Source organism: Artemia sp. Qi Xiang Cuo, chromosome 3 (assembly GCF_049724085.1).
Source record: "Artemia sp. Qi Xiang Cuo chromosome 3, ASM4972408v1, whole genome shotgun sequence".
Classification (NCBI taxonomy): domain Eukaryota; kingdom Metazoa; phylum Arthropoda; class Branchiopoda; order Anostraca; family Artemiidae; genus Artemia; species Artemia sp. Qi Xiang Cuo.
This window is the reverse complement of record NC_142796.1, coordinates 68,818,430-68,837,175: the sequence shown is the minus strand read 5'-3', so window position 1 is coordinate 68,837,175 and position 18,746 is coordinate 68,818,430. Positions and strand designations below refer to the sequence as shown.

Below are 18,746 nucleotides of genomic sequence, written 5' to 3'. Positions count from 1 at the left end.
GACTGCTGATATTTCTTACATTTAGCATACTCTTAGCATATATTTTTTTCTGCCTTAAGCTTCTCCTGGTCCCACAAACAATCTCTGAAATTTTCAAGATAATTTCCACAATTTTGGTTTTAAATTTACCACCCATTTATTACGTCTCCACAAATTGTTAAAAAAAAAATTGTTAGCAAATAATTCTGTTTCCGCCCTAATGACCAAACTATTAATTAACATTGTTACCTAACAATTGGCCAGGAAAAAAAAATTTATAATACAAAGTATTAAAAGACAGTAGCAAGTGCACGAATTCTTCTTAAGGGGATAGAAGCTGGAGGAAAACGTCTTTATACCCTATTTCAAGATCATCTGACATGTGTTTTAGCTTTAAAGGGGCATCTGCCCCCAATTATCAGCCTACTGGCAGAATGTAAGTTATTTGATTGGTATACTAGTAAAGACAAATGACTACTTTCTCACCTCATAAACTTTTCCTGGTGCAAAAGCCTTCCTTTCAATTCTTGTTTGTATTAAAACGTCTTCCAAATCTGAGCCTTGATGCTCAACAACAACACTATCCTTCTTTAGATTTTCCTCACTTTTCTGCTTTCTTTTCTTTTCTTCAACTTTTTTCACCCAGTTGTAGTTAAATAGCTTTAGAACACTTACACTGAGGTCTCTATTAAACTCCTGGACTGGGTTGTAAAATACTTCTCTGCTTGTTTTATAAAGAATTTCTGCTTTTCCCTCTTTGACCTGTTTCAAATCACTATTTTCCATATTCCACAGTCTTGCCAAAGCTGTGGAAAAATTAAACTGTTTCAATGTGAAAGCTGTATATATTCTAAATACACTTTGTCCATGAAGTAAAAACATTGAATATTAAGCAGTGAGTAAGTGTGGCAGTTAACAAACTTCAGAAATTGCCACTTTCAAAATGCTGGAAGAAATTGTTCATGAATTACAGTGTATCATTCTTACCCTTATACAAATAGAAAAGGGGAACATCTGGGATTTGTACTAAAAACTGAGAAATACAACTTTCAGAATCCTCTATTTAAGATTTTACAATCTGGAAAAAAATTGGATGATGTTTTAAAACAGGCACTTGAACCTTCTCTGAAGACAAAACAGTGAGACCTGAAGCGTCAGTAGGCTAATAATCCTTATAAGAAAGACATCTTTTTGTTTTAGTTTTTATGCCTAAAACCAGAAGTCAAGCAAGTACTTCTTATTATAAGGTTTATACCTCTAATCAGTAGGTTTCACTAAAATTTGCCACATTTTATATGTAACTTGGTAGGTAAGCCTTGTTTTCTCATGGCTGGAGTGAAACAAAAGAAAGAAGAAAAATATATTTGACACTAAAAATTAAATCAAGGTATTTCATTCGCAGAAACAGTTGAGTCAGTGGTGAGTCGTAGAGCTTACTGAGGGATCGTCTTGAGGCTCTCCGTTCTAGATCAATCACCTTGGTTGATGGATCAAGGATTCCATATATGGATGAGGTCTCCGTGTTAGAAAATCTTAGTAGAAGTCCCAGCAAAAATTTTGCAAATATATACATATATATACATATATATATATATATATATATATATATATATATATATATATATATATATATATATATATATATATATATATATATATATATATATATATATATATATATATATATATATATATATATATATATATAATACTACACTAATTTATGAGGCTCTCAATAATCCTTGACTGGTCATGAAATTGGTAAATTTTAGTACAATACCAATTATCTCAAAACCTCAAATAAAATTAGTTTTCAGTAAAACGCTAGTTTTTTAAAATTCTACTGATTTAGATAAGTGTTACCAAGTCAGTTTATTTGAACCAATAATGCAGATGTATGTTGCATAAACTGCAAAGTAGTAATTTTGTTGGTTTTTAGGTTTCAAAATTATACACAATAAACCTTATATAAAGAAATGGTTTCAAACATGACAAAACTAAAGAAGTCACATGAGTTATTGCTAAAATGGGGCATTATGCATATATAAGTTTTACTTCAAATCCTTCTTTTAACACAACAGAGCTTTCAATGTAAAAAGTAAGTTTTCTTGTTACTCAAGATGGGGGGCTGCAAGTGTCCTGTGTGAGGTTTTCAACAATATTGATTACACTGGCATACTTTTCACTTTGACCCAATTCCATTTTTGAAAAGTTTCAGGCTCTTTTTCGAAATTCCTGTAAATCTGTTTGCAAAACAGCAGTGTAATTTTAATCAAAATCATTGTTGCCATTCCTGGAACAGCTACAGAAAACAATTTTTTCTTTATATTTTTTTCAGAACATGCTTTTTATGTTTTTGTTACTATGGCCCGTGGTTTGGTTTTATAGTTTGCAGCTATTTCTAAAACCATGATAGGATAATATACAAGAGCATTTAGCTTCTACTCAAAATCGACCCAGTTCCAAATTGTTATCTATGCCCTGAGCTTCTTATTCAAGAATATTGGACAAAAACGCACTTTTTTCAATTACACATTCAGACACACAAAAATCCTATTTAGATCTGAGTAAATATCTCTCTTGAAGTCCCTTGGAAAACACTACAACATCAAAAGATATTTACCCTGTTAATATTCTCACTGACAAATTTAGGCATTTTGAACTGGCCTTCTAAGGAGTTTTTGAAGCTCTTCTTGATGTGTTAAGAAGTTTGAAACAAGGTGGTAGTAGATTTCACATACCATAGAAGGGAGGATATTTAGTTCAAAGGGGTTTTATAATAGGGAATTTTTTTAGGAAGGAACATTCCATGGAGGAGTTTTCTGAGGAGATTTCAAATACTTTGAAATTCAAAAATACAATTGCTATTAATAAAAGCGGGATTTCCAAGGGGAAATTTTCCACAGAGGGGAGTTTTGTGCAGGGGTAAATTTTCTGGTGGTAAGAGATTTTTCCTTGAATTTCTTTACTTTCAAGATCAGAGTAACATACAACAGGTAAAAAAAAAGTTAGACCCTTCTGGATGAAATCCTGGTAACATATTTGGGAAATCACTCATATCCCACATAATTTTTTTATACCCGGATATTTTTCTTAAAATATTGTTTTGTTTTTAATTTATTTTGTTTCTTTTTGAATTTAATTTTATATAGGCTAAGCAATGTACCTTTACAAACAGGATAAACATTTATGAGTGTTATAAAGTAGTTTTAAGAATTTGTAATGTTTCCATAAAATGCTCCCCCTGTTCTTAAGTATTACCAAGCACTAAATGGTAAATTAGATTATTTTTTTTTCTTGTCTGATTTATGTCATAAAAACAGGCCTGATCTATTAAACCAACTGATCTATTAAAACTACCTAGAAAAAAAAACTGTTGGTAAAAATTAAGTAGTTGACCATTTTCTAAAGGAAACGTGTTGATTATGAAAGTAAGCTAGTACAAATCGATTCCTTAATTTGTGCAAATAGATATTTTAACATGGCATCCCATCCCTTTGTACATGGCAACTATTAGATGGATTAGCTTCTTGGGAATGCAGTAAAACTGCAATACTCTCCACGGGGTTTGACAATCTACTGAATCAAATGCCTTTTTGAAGTCCATAGAGTATACAAAAGCACTGTCTCCATTTGTTAGGTTCCTCCAGCAAGGTGCATAGTGTAAAAATAAGATTGGCACAAGATCTATATACAGAAAATTTGAGTAACAGATTGTATGAAGAAAAAGAGGAATGTAAGGAAAGAAGAGAAACAACTGAAATATGAATTAAGAATGTCTGAAGTGGATGCCATGGATAAAAGTGCTGAAGATGCAGAGAGGGAATAGACAATCTGGACTTGTCCCAGTTAAAGATAGGAATAGGGCCACAATTAATTATAAAGAAAGAGTTAGAAAGGGAGATTGGCAGAACATTTTGAGAATGGGCTAAACCAGGGTTGGCCAAACTGCAGGACGCAAGTGGCCTTCCCTAAACATTTTTGCAGCCTGTAAGATTCATCACACTTTTATATACTATGTCCTCATGATGCACACACATCTTGAAACATCACAGATTCAATGTTTCATTCTTAACAATGTGGTTTATTGGTGTATATAGCCCAAGTATTAGATTATTATGTTGTATAGCCCAAGTATTATTGATGTATCATGTTATGCAAGTAGAGTTAGGCCCTATAAAAACAGTGAATTACATTTGATCACATGCACTTCCACATTGATAATTTAAGGATTTTCTGAAAGAATTAGATTCTGAATACAGTGAAGTTGTGTACTTTAGTCGAGCCATATGGTCAAGTCATGGAAGATGTTTACAGCAATTTTATCAGTTACAAGAGGAAATTGATTTTTTTTATGAATGACAAACAAAGGTCTGTGCCAGAATTAAGAAATGATGAGTGGCTATTGGATTCATACTTTTTAGTGGATATTGTCAACAAACTCAATGAATCAAAAATATCATTGCAAGGAAAAGATAACCTCATAGTTGATTCGTTTAATCCCATTAGAGCATTTCAGAAGAAATTGTTGTTATTTGAATCACAATGGAAAATTAATAATGCTCACCACTTTCAATTGTTGAAAGAATTATAGAAATCAAAATGTAACAATTATATCAAATATACAAAAGAAACAAGAAAACTTGCAGATGCTTTTGAAAGCTAATTCAACAATTTATAGTCGGAAAAAAATACAAATTTTTTTTTAATAAATTCATCTCCTTTTCATGTTGAAATTGAGTCTGTACCAGAATATCTCCAAATGGATGTGATTGACATACTGTGCAATAATGAATTAAAATGCATGTTGAAAATTCAGAATCAAAAATAGATTTTTTTTTAATTTATGTTGCAAAAATTTTTTATCCAACTCAAGAAATTTGGCACAAAAAGTTGTTAGTGCTTTTGGTTCAACTTACACCTGCAAATTGTTTTTTTTTTTTTTTTTTTTTGAAAATGAAATTTACCAAACACAAAACAGCTCAAACATGATGGACGCTAACCTTCAACACCAATTACAATGCGCAAATACCAAAATACTGGCAGCAGCAAACCTGCAGGAAGATAGGCAGCTCCTTCTTGATGCCCTGGGTGCGTCTGGAGACACAGGTGGATCTAATGTCTAAGGTAAGGTAAATACCCAAATTGAGATTGACTTGCAAAAGTTAAGTGAAAAAGTGTAGAAACAAATATTGCACTGGTGAAATAAATATTTTTCTATAATTTTATTTTTTTATAGTACTATATATTTTTTACAATGTGCATTTAGTATCATCATTATTATTATATTATCTATGTTTATATGTAAAAATTACAGTAAACATAATGAATAAAAATTCATTATTTTTTGATTTGTCACTCCAAGAAATATCTATAATAGGTTTAAATCTAATATGGGTATATATAATTTTATATGCAACCTGCAGAGTTATGATGTATTTCCAAAGTGACCCATTAGATAATTTGGTTTGGCCACCCCTGGGCTAAACCATGATAAAGGTACAGGAAATGATAAAGAAAAGAATGAAAAATTTCATGATACTTTGGTATTAAAAGAACATTTATTTTGTGCAGAAGAATTGGAGATAAGACAAAAAGGGTAAAAAAATAATAAGGCCCCAGGTGCTGATAGTGTAGTAAATGAGTTCTTTAAACATGATGGTTGTCAAGTTGGAGATAAATTACTAAAGATTGTATGACCTTCAAAAAGGGGCAGAACCTGGCAGTTAGGAAAGCTTTAATAAAATCACTCTATGTACCATGATATATTTGAAATACAGGATTCTTTCCTTCTTAAGATGATTCGGGCAGAAATTAAACGTCCCCTAATTGAGTTCAAATACCGCTTCCAAGAGTCTAAATTCTTAATCAGCAAAAAGAGAAATTGCATTTTAGCTTCAGTCAAACAACGACGCTAGTCTTTCGAATTTCGCTAAGATAATTAGTAGCAGAAAAAATGCTACGCACAATATTTCTAAGGAAGTTTAAATGGCAAAAAAAACCATGTGAATGCTTGAATCATCAAAAACATTTAAAAGAATTGATTGGACGAAAAATTTGAATCCTTGGTCCTCTTGGATCAATGGCGAGCAGTCCTCATGGCACAGGACTGAAAACCTATGTTTTGGTAGTGGGGTAGGTGCGCTTTTTAATTTTAATCTTAAGTCAGATCTGAAACGATTAGTAAATCAGACCTAGAGAGATTCAGACGAAATTCTTATCACCATTATTGTCATTGAAGTGACCCGTTGCTGTGCAACTAAGCATGTAAGTTCAATAAATCTATTGTCTTTTTTATCCGTGTTTATTTCATCTTATATGTCTGCACCTAGCCTAATAATAGATAATTAGTTCGTAAGTCTCCAAGGTAAATGCTCCCAAAGGAATCTGATCTCCAGATAGCTCGAGAAAGAAGAGGCCACATTTATATGTCTACATATTCGATCCTCTCTCATTAATTGAGAGCGGCGCTAGCCTAGTTGACACAATCTCCAGCGCTATAAGCGGCGCTATTGGAGAATTTTCTATTGCTACAAATAGCAGATCCCTTTATCGCTACAAATTTTTCTAATGCTACAAATGGCGCGGTCGGTAGGATTATAAATCATTAATGTATGTACCACAAGTAGAATTAGGTTTAATATTATCATGTTATTCATTTAACGTAGTGTAGATAGAATGTACTACGTCATATAGACAGCAAAATAAAAAAAAGGCCTTGTAAAAAATAAAAAAAAAATCCTTAGTATAGTAGCTAACCTAGAACCATAAATAATCTTAGTCCGGTAGATAAATTTTAGATAGGGATGTAGAATAAAATAAGAAAAATAATAGAGAAAATTTTTAGCACTCCTAATGAACAGTTACTAATGACGGGACGTCATTAATTGATGGGAAGGGTGATGTGTACCATGAGTATATTTAAAATACAGGATTCTTTCCTTCTAAAGATGATTCGGGCAGAAATTGAACGTCCCCTAATTGAGTTCAAATACCGCTTCCAAGAGTCTAAATTCTTAATCAGTAAAAAGAGAAATTGCATTCTAACTTCAGTCAAACAACGACGCTAGTTGTTTGAATTTCGCTAAGATAATTAGTAGAAAAAAAATGCTATGCACAATATTTCTAAGGAAGTTTAAATGGCAAAAAAAACCGTGTGAATGCTTGAATCATCAAAAACATTTAAAAGAACTCATTGGACGAAAGATTTGCACCCTTGGTCCTCCTGGACCAATGGCGAGCAGTCCTCATGGCACAGGACTGAAAACCTATGTTTTGGTAGTGGGGTAGGTGTGCTTTTAAATTTGAATCGTAAGTCAGATTTGAAACGATCAGTAAATCAGACCTAGAGCGATTCAGACGAAATTCTTATCACCGTTATTGTCATTGAAGTGACCCGTTGCTGTGCAACTAAGCATGTAAGTTCAATAAATCTATTGTCTTTTTTATCTGTGTTTATTTCATCTTATATGTCTGCACCTAGCCTAATAATAGATAATTAGTTCGTAAGTCTCCAAGGTAAATGCTCCCAAAGGAATCTGATCTCCAGATAGCTCAAGAAAGAAGAGGCCACATTTATATGTCTACATATTCGATCCTCTCCCATTAATTGAGAGCGGCGCTAGCCTACTTGACACAATCTCCAGCGCTATAAGCGGCGCTATTGGAGAATTTTCTATCGCTACAAATAGCAGATCCTTTTGTCGCTACAAATTTTTCTAACGCTACATCTATAAAAAAGGTGAAGAGTGATTATGGTTTGTATAGACACATCAGCTTGGTTTCTGTAGGAAGCAAATTACTTAGTATAAGGATGTTTTTTAGACTTAAAGATGCTGTAGGATAAGTTTTATGAGAAGAATAGTTTCATTTTAGGAAGAAGAGAGGAGGCACTGAGTGAATTTTCACTCTTATATTAAGAATTGGCAAATACCTGAGTCATTATATCTCTTAATTCTTCAGTTTTAAAGATTCTAGGCAGGATAGCAGAGCTTTAGCAAAGGTCCTATCCTTGTATAGTATACCAGATAAATACATTAAAGTGATTACTGCTATTTACAAGAATAACATCACTGTACTTAAGGTAGAAAATGAGATTAGAAGGTGGTTTTGTATTGAATCAAGAGTTAAGCAAGGTTATATTCTATCCCTATATGCATAGTTTATTTTGATGGACCTTGTCTTAAGGAAAACTGCAAAAGCCATGGGAGAGCATAGACTCAAATTAGAATTAAAATTCTTCTAGACTTAGATTATGCTTATAATCTGAGTATTTAAGATAATAAAGTTAGCAACATGAATGATTTTTTGGATGTTTCAAGAGTTCAGGGTACAAGAAAAGGTTTTAAAAGTTTGAACCTGCCTGATTGGCAAGTACCAGAGGTCATTCAGCAAAGCTGTTCCACAATCATGCCAAGACAAGAAACAATTTCTTCTACAATTGAATTGTAGGCCTGTTGAATTGTGTAAGCAAGAAGACAGTGGGATCTACAACAATTGATACCTTCAAATTAAATCTCAGTAAGGACTTGGCAACAAAACCATGGCTCACTCAATTGGATACAGCAGATGTTCTGCAGCCTAATCATCACTAACTGGAGAATACTGGATTTGTCCATATTGCTAGCAAGTGTGATTTAAGGTAATTTAAGGTAAGGTAAAATTAATCTTAAAATAAATAACTTGCTTAGAATAGGAATCAGTGAAGGTGACAAGGTAATGTTGAGTAACCAGAATACTGACCAAGCAGATAAATTTACTAACCTAGGTAGTATTATTGATAAAGATGGTGGATGCAGCAAAGATACTAAAAGCAAAACAGCCAAGACTCAGGTTGTTGAAGGGTTTTGAAAAATAGGAATACAAGCCTGCAATTTAAGATTATAATATTGGAAGCTACAGTAATAACATTGGTCAAGTTAGTTTTTGACTTAGTTAGTTAGTTGGGCACTCCAATTGACAGAGGAGGATTTGTTAGGTGTTTTCCAAAATGGATTGCCTATAGATTCTTGGGTAAATTTCTTGAAGGATCATATAATTTAGCTAAGATGAAAGTGAAACCATCATTTGATGCCTTTTTTATGCTCTTTCATAATTCATTGCATCTTGAGCCCTTAAAGGGGCCCTGAAGATATTTTATGTGAGTTATGAATGAGCATAAAAAGCATTAAATGATGTTTTCACTTTCATCTTAGCTAAATTATATGATCCACTAGAAATTTACCCAAGAATCTATAGACAATCAATTTTGGAAAACACCTGACAAATCCTCCTCTATCAATTGGAGTGCCCAACTAACTAACTAAGTCAAAAACTAACTTGACCAATGTTATTACTATAGCTTCCAATATTATAATCTTAAATTGCAGGCTTGTATTCCTATTTTTCAAAACCCATCAACAACCTGAGTCTTGGCTATTTTGCTTTTAGCATCTTTGCTGCATCCACCATCTTTATCAATAATACTACCTAGGTAAGTAAATTTATCTGCTTGGTCAGTATTCTGGTTACTGAACATTGCCTTGTCACCTTCACTGATTCCTATTCTAAACAAGTTATTCATTTTAAGATCAATTTTACCTTACCTTAAATTACCTTAAATCACACTTGCTAGCAATATGGACAAATCCAGTATACTCCACTTAGTGAGGATTAGGCTGCAGAACATCTGCTGCATCCCATTGAGTCAGCCATGGTTTTGTTGCCAAGTCCTTATTGGGATTTAATTTGAAGGTATCAGTTGTTGTAGATCCCACTGTCCACTGTCTTAGATTCTTGGGTAAACTTCTAGTGGATCATATAATTTAGCTAAGATGAACGTGAAACCATCATTTGATGCCTTTTTTATGCTCTTTCATGATTCATTGCATCTTGAGCCCTTAAAGGGGCCCTGAAGATATTTTATATGAGTTATGAATGAGCATAAAAAGCATTAAATGATGTTTTCACTTTCATCTTAGCTAAATTATATGGCCCACTACACATTTACCATGATCTTACCCCCTCCTCTACCCCTTAATGCACAAAAATATACCCTGAATTGGAATATACCCTGAATTGTTGACAGCAAAGTTTCAAATCACAAAATTCAGCACTATTTTTGTCAATGGCATTTGAAAAACTTGAAATGGTAAGAAAAGGTTTATATTCAAGTTGCCTAATAAATGAGGTTTGAATTGTTTATAAATAAGTATTTTTGTAATACATTACTCTTGAAAAGCTTATTTATAAACTAGTGATATCTTTTTAACACCACTTTTCAATAAACTTAACTAGTGTTGATAAATTCTTTGTGTGGTTACAAAAATGAAATACCTTTGGGGCCCCTTTAAGGGCTCAAGAAGCAATTAGCCCCAGAAGTTATTATTGAGTTATGAAAGAGCATAGGCTGAAAAGGCATCAAATGACATTTTTACTTTTATCTTAGCTAAATTATATGACCCACTAGAAATTTACTGATTCTTTTGTGTACCCTTTTGGGTTGACTAATAATATTTTGAACTGTAAGCTGTACAAAAAAAAAAATCCTGTCCTACTTTCTTGTGTTATGATAAGAGAAAGGTTGAGATGGCTAAGACATGTAGGCTACTGTGGATGAAGGATGACAGATTGTACTGTTTGGTTAACCATCTATGGCTGAACTGTTCAGCCTGGACAAAAATGTGTTTATGAGTAGTTTGGGATGAGATTATAAAGAAGGATTCATGAGAAATTCAGAGGATGTAAAAAGGGAGTCTTTGAATAAATTGGGATGGAGGAGTTTGCATAATTGTGTTGGTAGGTGACTTGGAGCTGTAGTGAGTTGTAAGTAGAAGTACTACCCTGTAAGATTTAATCCTTTTTTAATTAAACAAGAATCAAACCAATGTCTTAACCTAGACCATTGCAAAATTTTGTAAAAATTTAGAATTGTGGCCCCTGATAAGGAGACATGTTAAGAAAACAATTCTTACTTTAAAATATGTATAATGATCCTGGTTAACATATTATCCAAGGGGAGAACATTTATCATCAAGCCTTTCCTCTAAAAATGCTTCTTTTTCCAGCTTAAAAGAAAAAGTTTCCTAAAACCACCATGCTGAGATTCAATGCTTAAGTCTTTTGAAATTGCCGCCAAATAAGTTGTTTTACAGATAGCATTCATGCCAGTCTTTTTAATACTTTTTTTAATGAGCAGTGGCGCAAATACAAAATATTAATAGCAGTGGCAAAAATCAAAATATTGCAATAAATATACATATACATACAGAGTATATACCCCCACCTCCCTAATGTGCAAATATATAACAAAAATTGCATTCTGAACCTAAATATAACCAAATGAACTGTACCCCAACCCCTAAATATATCAAAATCAGGGTATATATTTGCACATAAGGGGGGTGGGGCAAAATTTAACCGTGATGTAAAATGAAGGTTATATTTAGAATCAGAATGCCATTTTGGGTAAAGTTCTACAAAATCATATTATTGAGTTAGGACTAAAGTGAACACACCATTTGATGCCTTTTTTTATGCTGATAACAAATATAATAAGTATTTCTATAAGAAATGAATTACAGCCCCTCCCCCTATCTAGGCTATACCTAACCTAACCCTGAATTGGACGATATAGGGGGGGGGGGCGTAAACTAGACTATGTTAGAAATAAGTATCACATACGTAATCAGCATAAAAAAAGGCATCGATTGGTGTATTCAATTTTTTTATAACACTAGAAAATGATTTCATAGAACTTTACCCCATTTTGGTTGTATAATTGCACATTAGGGGGGTGGGGGTATAATATTTTTTTTTTTAAGTATAGAAAATGATGTGGCAAAAATAAAAATTAAACAACTATTTTGCCACTGCTTATTTAAAAAATACAGAATTACAAAGACCAGCATGAATAGGTTGTTATGATATTCCAAATCATTCTTCCAAATATGATTATGATAGAGGAAATTACATTGCATTTTCAGATTATATTTCATCTCTTTCTATACAAGAGGAGTTACAGCCATGTGATGCTACTGTTGATGCATCTTTTGATTTTATTAAGCAGGCCCTTATAGAAGGTAAGGATCAATATGTACCAATATATATTAGTAGACAGTTTATCAAAAATAGACAGATCCTTCCTTGGTATATTGTACAAATGCTAAAAGAAAAAGGTGATAGGTTCCATGATCATTTAAGATTTAAAACCTTAGATTCTTGGTCAAATTATAATAGAGCAACTAAATTCCTTCATTTAAATCATCAAGAGGTGGAGACAAAAGTTATAGCATCAGTCCAAGCTGCCCAAAAAGATTTTGGAGATATGTGAGAAGGAATCAAGTTTCACAATCCCCATCATCCACTTCCTTTATAGATCCCGAAACTTTTTTACATATAGATGATGATTTTGTTAAATCACAGCTTTTCAATAAGGTATTTGGTTCAGTTTTTAATCAAACACATACCAAAACAAACACTCAGTTTATTCCTCCAGATTTAACAAAAGAATTTGTTGATTCAGAGTTTACAGTCCAACAGGTTTATCTGACACTCCGAAATCTTGATCCAGGAAAGGCACCAGATATTGATGGATTTTCCAATGTGATGTTACGTGAACTTGCATCGGTGCTTGCTGGGCCACTCACATATCTTTTTAATCTTTGTCTCTCATCTGGTAAATGTCCTTCAGCTTGGAAAAGAACTATCATTAGGCCATTGTAAATGAATGGTTCGAAGTCCCATTTCAATAATTACAGACCAATTTCAAATACAACAATCTTTTCCCGCATAATGGAGAAAATTGTGGTGAGTAGAATCCAAGCACATTTTGAGGAAAATAACTTATGGCATTCTGCTCAGCATGGTTTCCGTAAACGACAATCTTGTAACACGCAACTTCTTGAGGTGATTTGTGATTTTCAATTGATGGCTGATAATGGTATTTTGTTTGACTGTATTTATATTGACTTTTCCAAAGCATTTAAAAAAATTTCCATTCCACTTCTGATAAAAAAAATGTCAACTATATGGTATAGGCCCATAAACTAATGCATGGATAACAGATTATCTTACAAATAGAACCCAAGAGGTTGCAGTAGGTGATGCCTTGTCATCACCTATTTCTGTCATAAGTGGAGTTCCACAAGGCAGTTGTCTTGGGCCAGTACTCTTCTGCCTTTATATCAATGATTTACCAGGTGTTGTTAGGAATTCAACCATAAAAAAGTTTACAGATTATGTAAAAATCTACAGGTCAGTCATGAGTGAACAAGAAATTTCTTTACTTCAAGAGGATTTGGTTGCTCTTGGCCAGTGGTGTACTGCAAACTCTATGTTCATTCATGAAACCAAGTGCAATGCTGTGCACTATTTGCGCAGATTCCTCAGCATTACCATTACTTTGTTGTTGGTAAATTAATTTAAAGTTCAGAATATGTTTGTGACCATGGGATTTGTTTTGATTCAAGTCTCAAATTTAATCAACGCGTATCAGACATCACCCATAAGGCTAATTAGAAATTATTACGTCTAAGGTGCACTTTTTCTAAGTGTAATCTCACTTTATGTATCCACTGTACGTCCAATACTTGAGTATTGCTCATCAGTATGGTATCGCCTTAATAAGAGAGATATAGAGAGGGTTGAGAGAGTGCAACGTAGGGCCACCAAACTCATACCATACCTGAGTCATCTACCTTACCACCAGAGAATGCATAGACTACAGTTGCCTTCTCTCCAGTTCAGTCGTGTTAGAGCCGACGTAATAAATACATTTTGCATTGTTAGGAATATTGATAATATCACCCCAACACAAAATTTATCCACCATGTTCACAGAAAAGATTAGGCCAAAACTCTTTGTCTAGCAGAGTGTGGAAGACTTGGAATTCACTTCCATCAGAAATTGTTGCAAGTACCACAGTCCAGTCTTTCAAAAGTAGTTTAGCCTCTACAGATTTCTATACTAGGTCCTATCACAATCCATTTTGAGATTATTTTTTTTTTTTTTTTTTACTTTTGTATTACCTGATTTGTGACAGTTATTTTGTAGGCTTACTTTTTCGTAGGTTTCAATTATTAACAGATATGTTTCAGTTAAGTTGGTATGTTATTGTATGTTTCAGTAATATTGTTTTTCCAATGTTTTTCAGTTACTGTATGTTTTTGTTATGTCATTGACATGTTATAGACTTTTTTATAATTGTTTTGTGTGACAAGCTTGTTAAAGCTTACCGTATCTTGGTATTAATAAATAAATAAATGAATGCTATCTATAAAACAACTTATTTGGCAGCTCATAGCATCTTGGAACTTTTGGCTATCTTGGAAAGGAGTTTGGTTAGGAAAATGAAACTTTCAGGGATATATCTACAGGCTACAGTATGTCCCGGGAAGGTATTTTGAAGTACCTACCTCCACTCCTTCTCCCTCTAGAGGGTCCTGACCTTTGATGACCTTTAAAAATCTGTGTGTTATAAAAGTGAAACCTTGTGATATAGATCTTCTGCTTAAAATGAAGTCTAACAAAATTGTTTTCAGCTTCACAACTTTGCTCAATCCTGATTTATAGAGTTTTAAAGATATGTAAATACATTTCCTAAATTTTAAAAACTAACATTGATATGACTTAAAATACTACTCAAATAATAGGAATTGCATTTTCAGAACTAAAGCCAGAGAAAAAGAATCTTATAACTGAAAATTAAGGTAAAATGTTGATTTGTCAAAATTTCAATAGGTATAGACCTGTCATGTAGGCAAATTTCAGGATCCTCTAGAAAGAGAAGGAGAGGAGATAAGTACTTCAAAATACCTTCCCAGGACATATTTTAGCCTGTAGACCCATCCCTGAAAGTTTCATTTTCCTAACATCACCCCTTTCCAAGATAGGTAAAAGTAACTAAACTAGAATTTTACCACAATTTTAAAAGACTTAAGCATTGAATCTCAGCATGGTGGTTTTTGGAAACTTTTTCTTTTAAGCTGGAAAAAGAAGGATTTTTAGAGATAAGACTTGATGATAAAGGTTCTCCCCTTGAATAATATGATAACTAGGATCATTATACATATTTTAAAGTAAGAATTGTTTTCTTAACATGTCTCCTTATCAGGGACCACAATTCTAAATTTTTACCCAAAATTTAAACTATGGGATATAGCCTCAAATTGTTGAGTCTGAAATTTTCCCAAATTTAATATGTCATTTTCCTATTAATAGACCCTAAAGTGTTATGTTATAGTTGCTTACCTTAGTGTTTTATTATGTGTATGTGATTTTCTAAGGAGTGATTTATCAAAAGAAAAATCAACGTTTGAAGATTTTGATTTTTTGTTTTTGTTGTTTACACATAAAGCTGCCAATAAAAAGCTTGTGGTGAAATTGTAATTCCATGCAAAAAGTCGGAAAATTTGAATCCTATTGACGATTCACTGACCTAAAAAGCAAAAGGTGTGGTTACAATGGCAATATGTGATGTTTCTTTACTTGTTTGCTTTTTTTTATTTGCCTGTTTTGCTTTTGCTTATGTGCTTTATTTATAGGTACGTTGGTTTAACAAAAAACTATCTCAAAAACATTACATGGTGTCAGAAGGGGAATCACCAATCTGAATCAGCCTCACTAATTTAATAAGCCAGTAAGCAACTACAGACGAGAAGACACGCCTTCACCATGAATAACTGGAACGCCTCATGCCTGACAATTGAACAAAAGAGATTCGAAAAACATGTCAATCTAAAGTTCGATGAACCATTCTCAGGATAGAAGTAATGAGAGTAATGACAGAAAAAGTAATGAGCGTCTACCTCCTAAACTGGACACATGACAAAGTACGTGAAGTCTTTGATATATTTACAATTACGGATTAGGAAAGATCAAAACTGAACCAAATTTGAAGAATATGCAGCCCAAAAAGCAAACACCTTGTTTGCCCGATTCGTGTTCCTCAAAAGAGAACAGTTCGAAAATGAAAGTGTCGAAATTTTCATGACGGAACTGAAGAGACTGCTAAAATTATGTGCATATATCAACTCTCACCAAACGGTGGGAGATCATATTGTGACCGGCCTTAGAGGCAGTCGAATCAGAGAGTGGCTGCTTGCGGAAGGAGGCTTTCTTATTCTAAAAATAGTCAAGCAGAAGTGTCGTCTCTACGAAATAACCCTGAACCAATTGAGAACATTTGAAGGAAAGGAATTGTTAGTAAAAAAAAGAAATTGACGTTATGCAAAAAAACAAATATTAGCATCCACCTAGGCAAAATGGCATACAAAAAAATAAAAGCAAACCTAGGGAGTTTTACTTTTGAGGAGGAAGATTCTCTTCAGTCCACGTGGGGCCAGCTTAGGGAATGATCTGCACCAAGTTCAACAAACTCATCCACTTTCTTCGACTGTGAAAAAGCACAAAATGCATTAAGATTGTGACAGGTGCTAACAACAGAGGAGCTGATTCGGAACAGGATGGCGAGTTTTTTTTAAATATGTTGGATAAGTCAAATATTAGAGATGAGGTACTCGTGACACTGAAACTAAACTATTATACTCCAGTGTGATTCAAACTGTATACCGGAGGTTGGGCAAATTTCATTCCTGCTAAATATTTTGACATCATAAAGCTACCACCGACAATCCATCCAACTGCCCGAAAACTAACAAGCTACTGTCGATCAAGAATCCCAATCAGAGAAACATGTCAGGTCACAGGCAGCTACGTTCTGAAGTAGCATCGAAGCTAAATTTCTATTTAGGCGAAACAGATTCTGTTCCTATTCTAGGGTTGAGATCTAGCAACTATCTGAATCTAGTCTGAATGGTTATGAATGTGAACAAACCCGAAGAGACGAGTATCAACGACACTTTTTAACAATTCAAAGGTGTATTTGAAGGAATCGGAAAACCCAAGGGGGAAAGCCACTTCCACCTGAAAGAAGGCACCATTCCAAAAGTTAATCCAGCCAGATTTTTTCTGTCTTCCTTAGAGATATTCAAAAACAAGAGCTCGGTCGAATAAAACAAGAAGACATTATTGAAAAGGTTACTACACCCATAGAATGGGTAAATTCAATGGTAGCTTTTGAGAAAGGTATGGTAGTCTGAGAACCTACATCGACCCCATTGCCCTGAACAAATCAGTCATAAGCTCATTCTACCCCATACCTAACCTGAAAGATGCGACTACAAAACTTCATAGAGCTATGTTCTTTAGTGATATGGACGCTTTTTTTGAAGTTTCTACGACAACACCTTCTATAAAAACCTTATATGCCGCCAGGGCATAAGTTACAACCCTTGCCCTGAGGGCTAGGGGAAGTGTCCTCCTCAAAAACATATTTTCTATCTGGAAATCAACTACGCTGAATGAAATGGCTATCTCTAAATTTTGATTGGTTTTGTTTGGGGAAATGGTGCGCGTGGAAGGGGTGTTAGTTGCCTTCCAATCACTTTCGACTATTAAAAAGGACACTAGCCACTCCAATTTCCAATCGAATAAGCCCTTTTTGAAGTTTCTATGACAACTCCTTCGATACGAAGTGCCCTGGTATGGAAAAAAAATAATACATAATACTTCTTCGAAACGAAGTGCCCTGTTCTAAAGGAAGTTCTTTACTTTTTTTGAAAAATTTATTTTGTGGAAACATTTTTTCAATTAATGCATATTCATGAATATAAATGTTTCTACTTTCATAACTTTAATAAATCAAATTTTATTAACATTTTGATTATTATATATCAGTATATGTATAATAAACTGACAATTCAAATTCATTTGTATTTTTTTCAGTAAAGGGCAAATTATGTTGTGGTCTTGGGAAGGCATAGGGGTTTTGAGCCCTACTCATGTTAATTTCTGCTCGTTTTGAGTTTGACTCAGTTATTTTTTGTAATTTCTGTTCGTTTTGAGTTTCATTTATTTATCGATGCTGATTTGTGGTAGTTTCACGCTAGGTAGATTATTTTATTTTATTTTTTGCTCATTTTTGGTTTAATGGAGTTCTTTACTTTTCCTTGAAAAACTTATTTTGTGAAAAAAGTTTTTTTCAGTTAATTTCTGTTCGTTTTATATTGACATGGTCTTTTCAGGGAAAAAGAAATAATACTTTAAATCTTTTCTTCTTTTTTTAAGACTTTATAGTTTGGCCTGCTATTTGTATGCTGGTGAAAAATTTTCAGCAATTTTTAACAACATACAACCTTTACAAAATCTGGACGAAAATAGTAGTGTTTAATTTAGTTTCATACCTCCTCTAGTTGACCTGAAATAGAAAAGTTGATACTGTTCGCAAAAAAATCTGTTATACTTTCTTTGATAGCTTGGATACACTTAGGCTATTTTGACTTGGTTAAATTTTAAGAGCAGAAGTAGCCCCGAAAGTTTGAACATAATACCCACAGTCGTTGGTGGGATACAGCTGAGATTCCGTACTGGGAATTATCCTTAGCACAGTGCATTATTATATAACATTAAGACAAAATTTAAATTTTAAACATATGGGGCAATTGGGAGGGTGGGAGTGGGAGGGGGATTAGTTACCCTCCAATCGCTTTCGACTATTAAAAAGGGCATCAGCCCTTTCTATTTTCAATCGAATGAGCTCTTTTCGAATTTTCTACGACAACTCCTTCGATACGAAATGCCCTGGTCTAAACAACAACAGCAACAAAAATAATACATTATACCCACATTGATATTTATTATAAAAATGCCAAGCCTTCCAATCACTTTCGACTATTAAAAAGGACACTAGGCCTACTTTGATTTGGTTAAATTTTAAGAGCAGAAGTAGC

The 18,746-nt window shown here is 33.5% G+C and overlaps 1 protein-coding gene across 2 annotated transcripts in view; it reads right to left on the bottom strand.

The window, feature by feature from the left end:
- Trm1 (tRNA methyltransferase 1) overlaps positions 1–15,326 on the bottom strand; it is a 149,542-nt gene extending 134,216 nt beyond the window's left edge. The window contains exons 1-2 of one of the 2 annotated variants that reach the window (XM_089087104.1): positions 15,208–15,326; positions 466–785 (exon numbers count right to left, since the gene is read on the bottom strand). In XM_089087104.1, the coding sequence (XP_088943230.1) occupies positions 466–765 (300 nt within the window). In that variant the 5' untranslated portion in view covers positions 766–785; positions 15,208–15,326. Of the gene's footprint in view, positions 1–465; positions 926–15,207 lie in introns of both variants that reach the window. The other variant, XM_089087103.1, reaches the window with a different exon arrangement.
- Between the last annotated feature and the right edge of the window lie 3,420 nt (positions 15,327–18,746).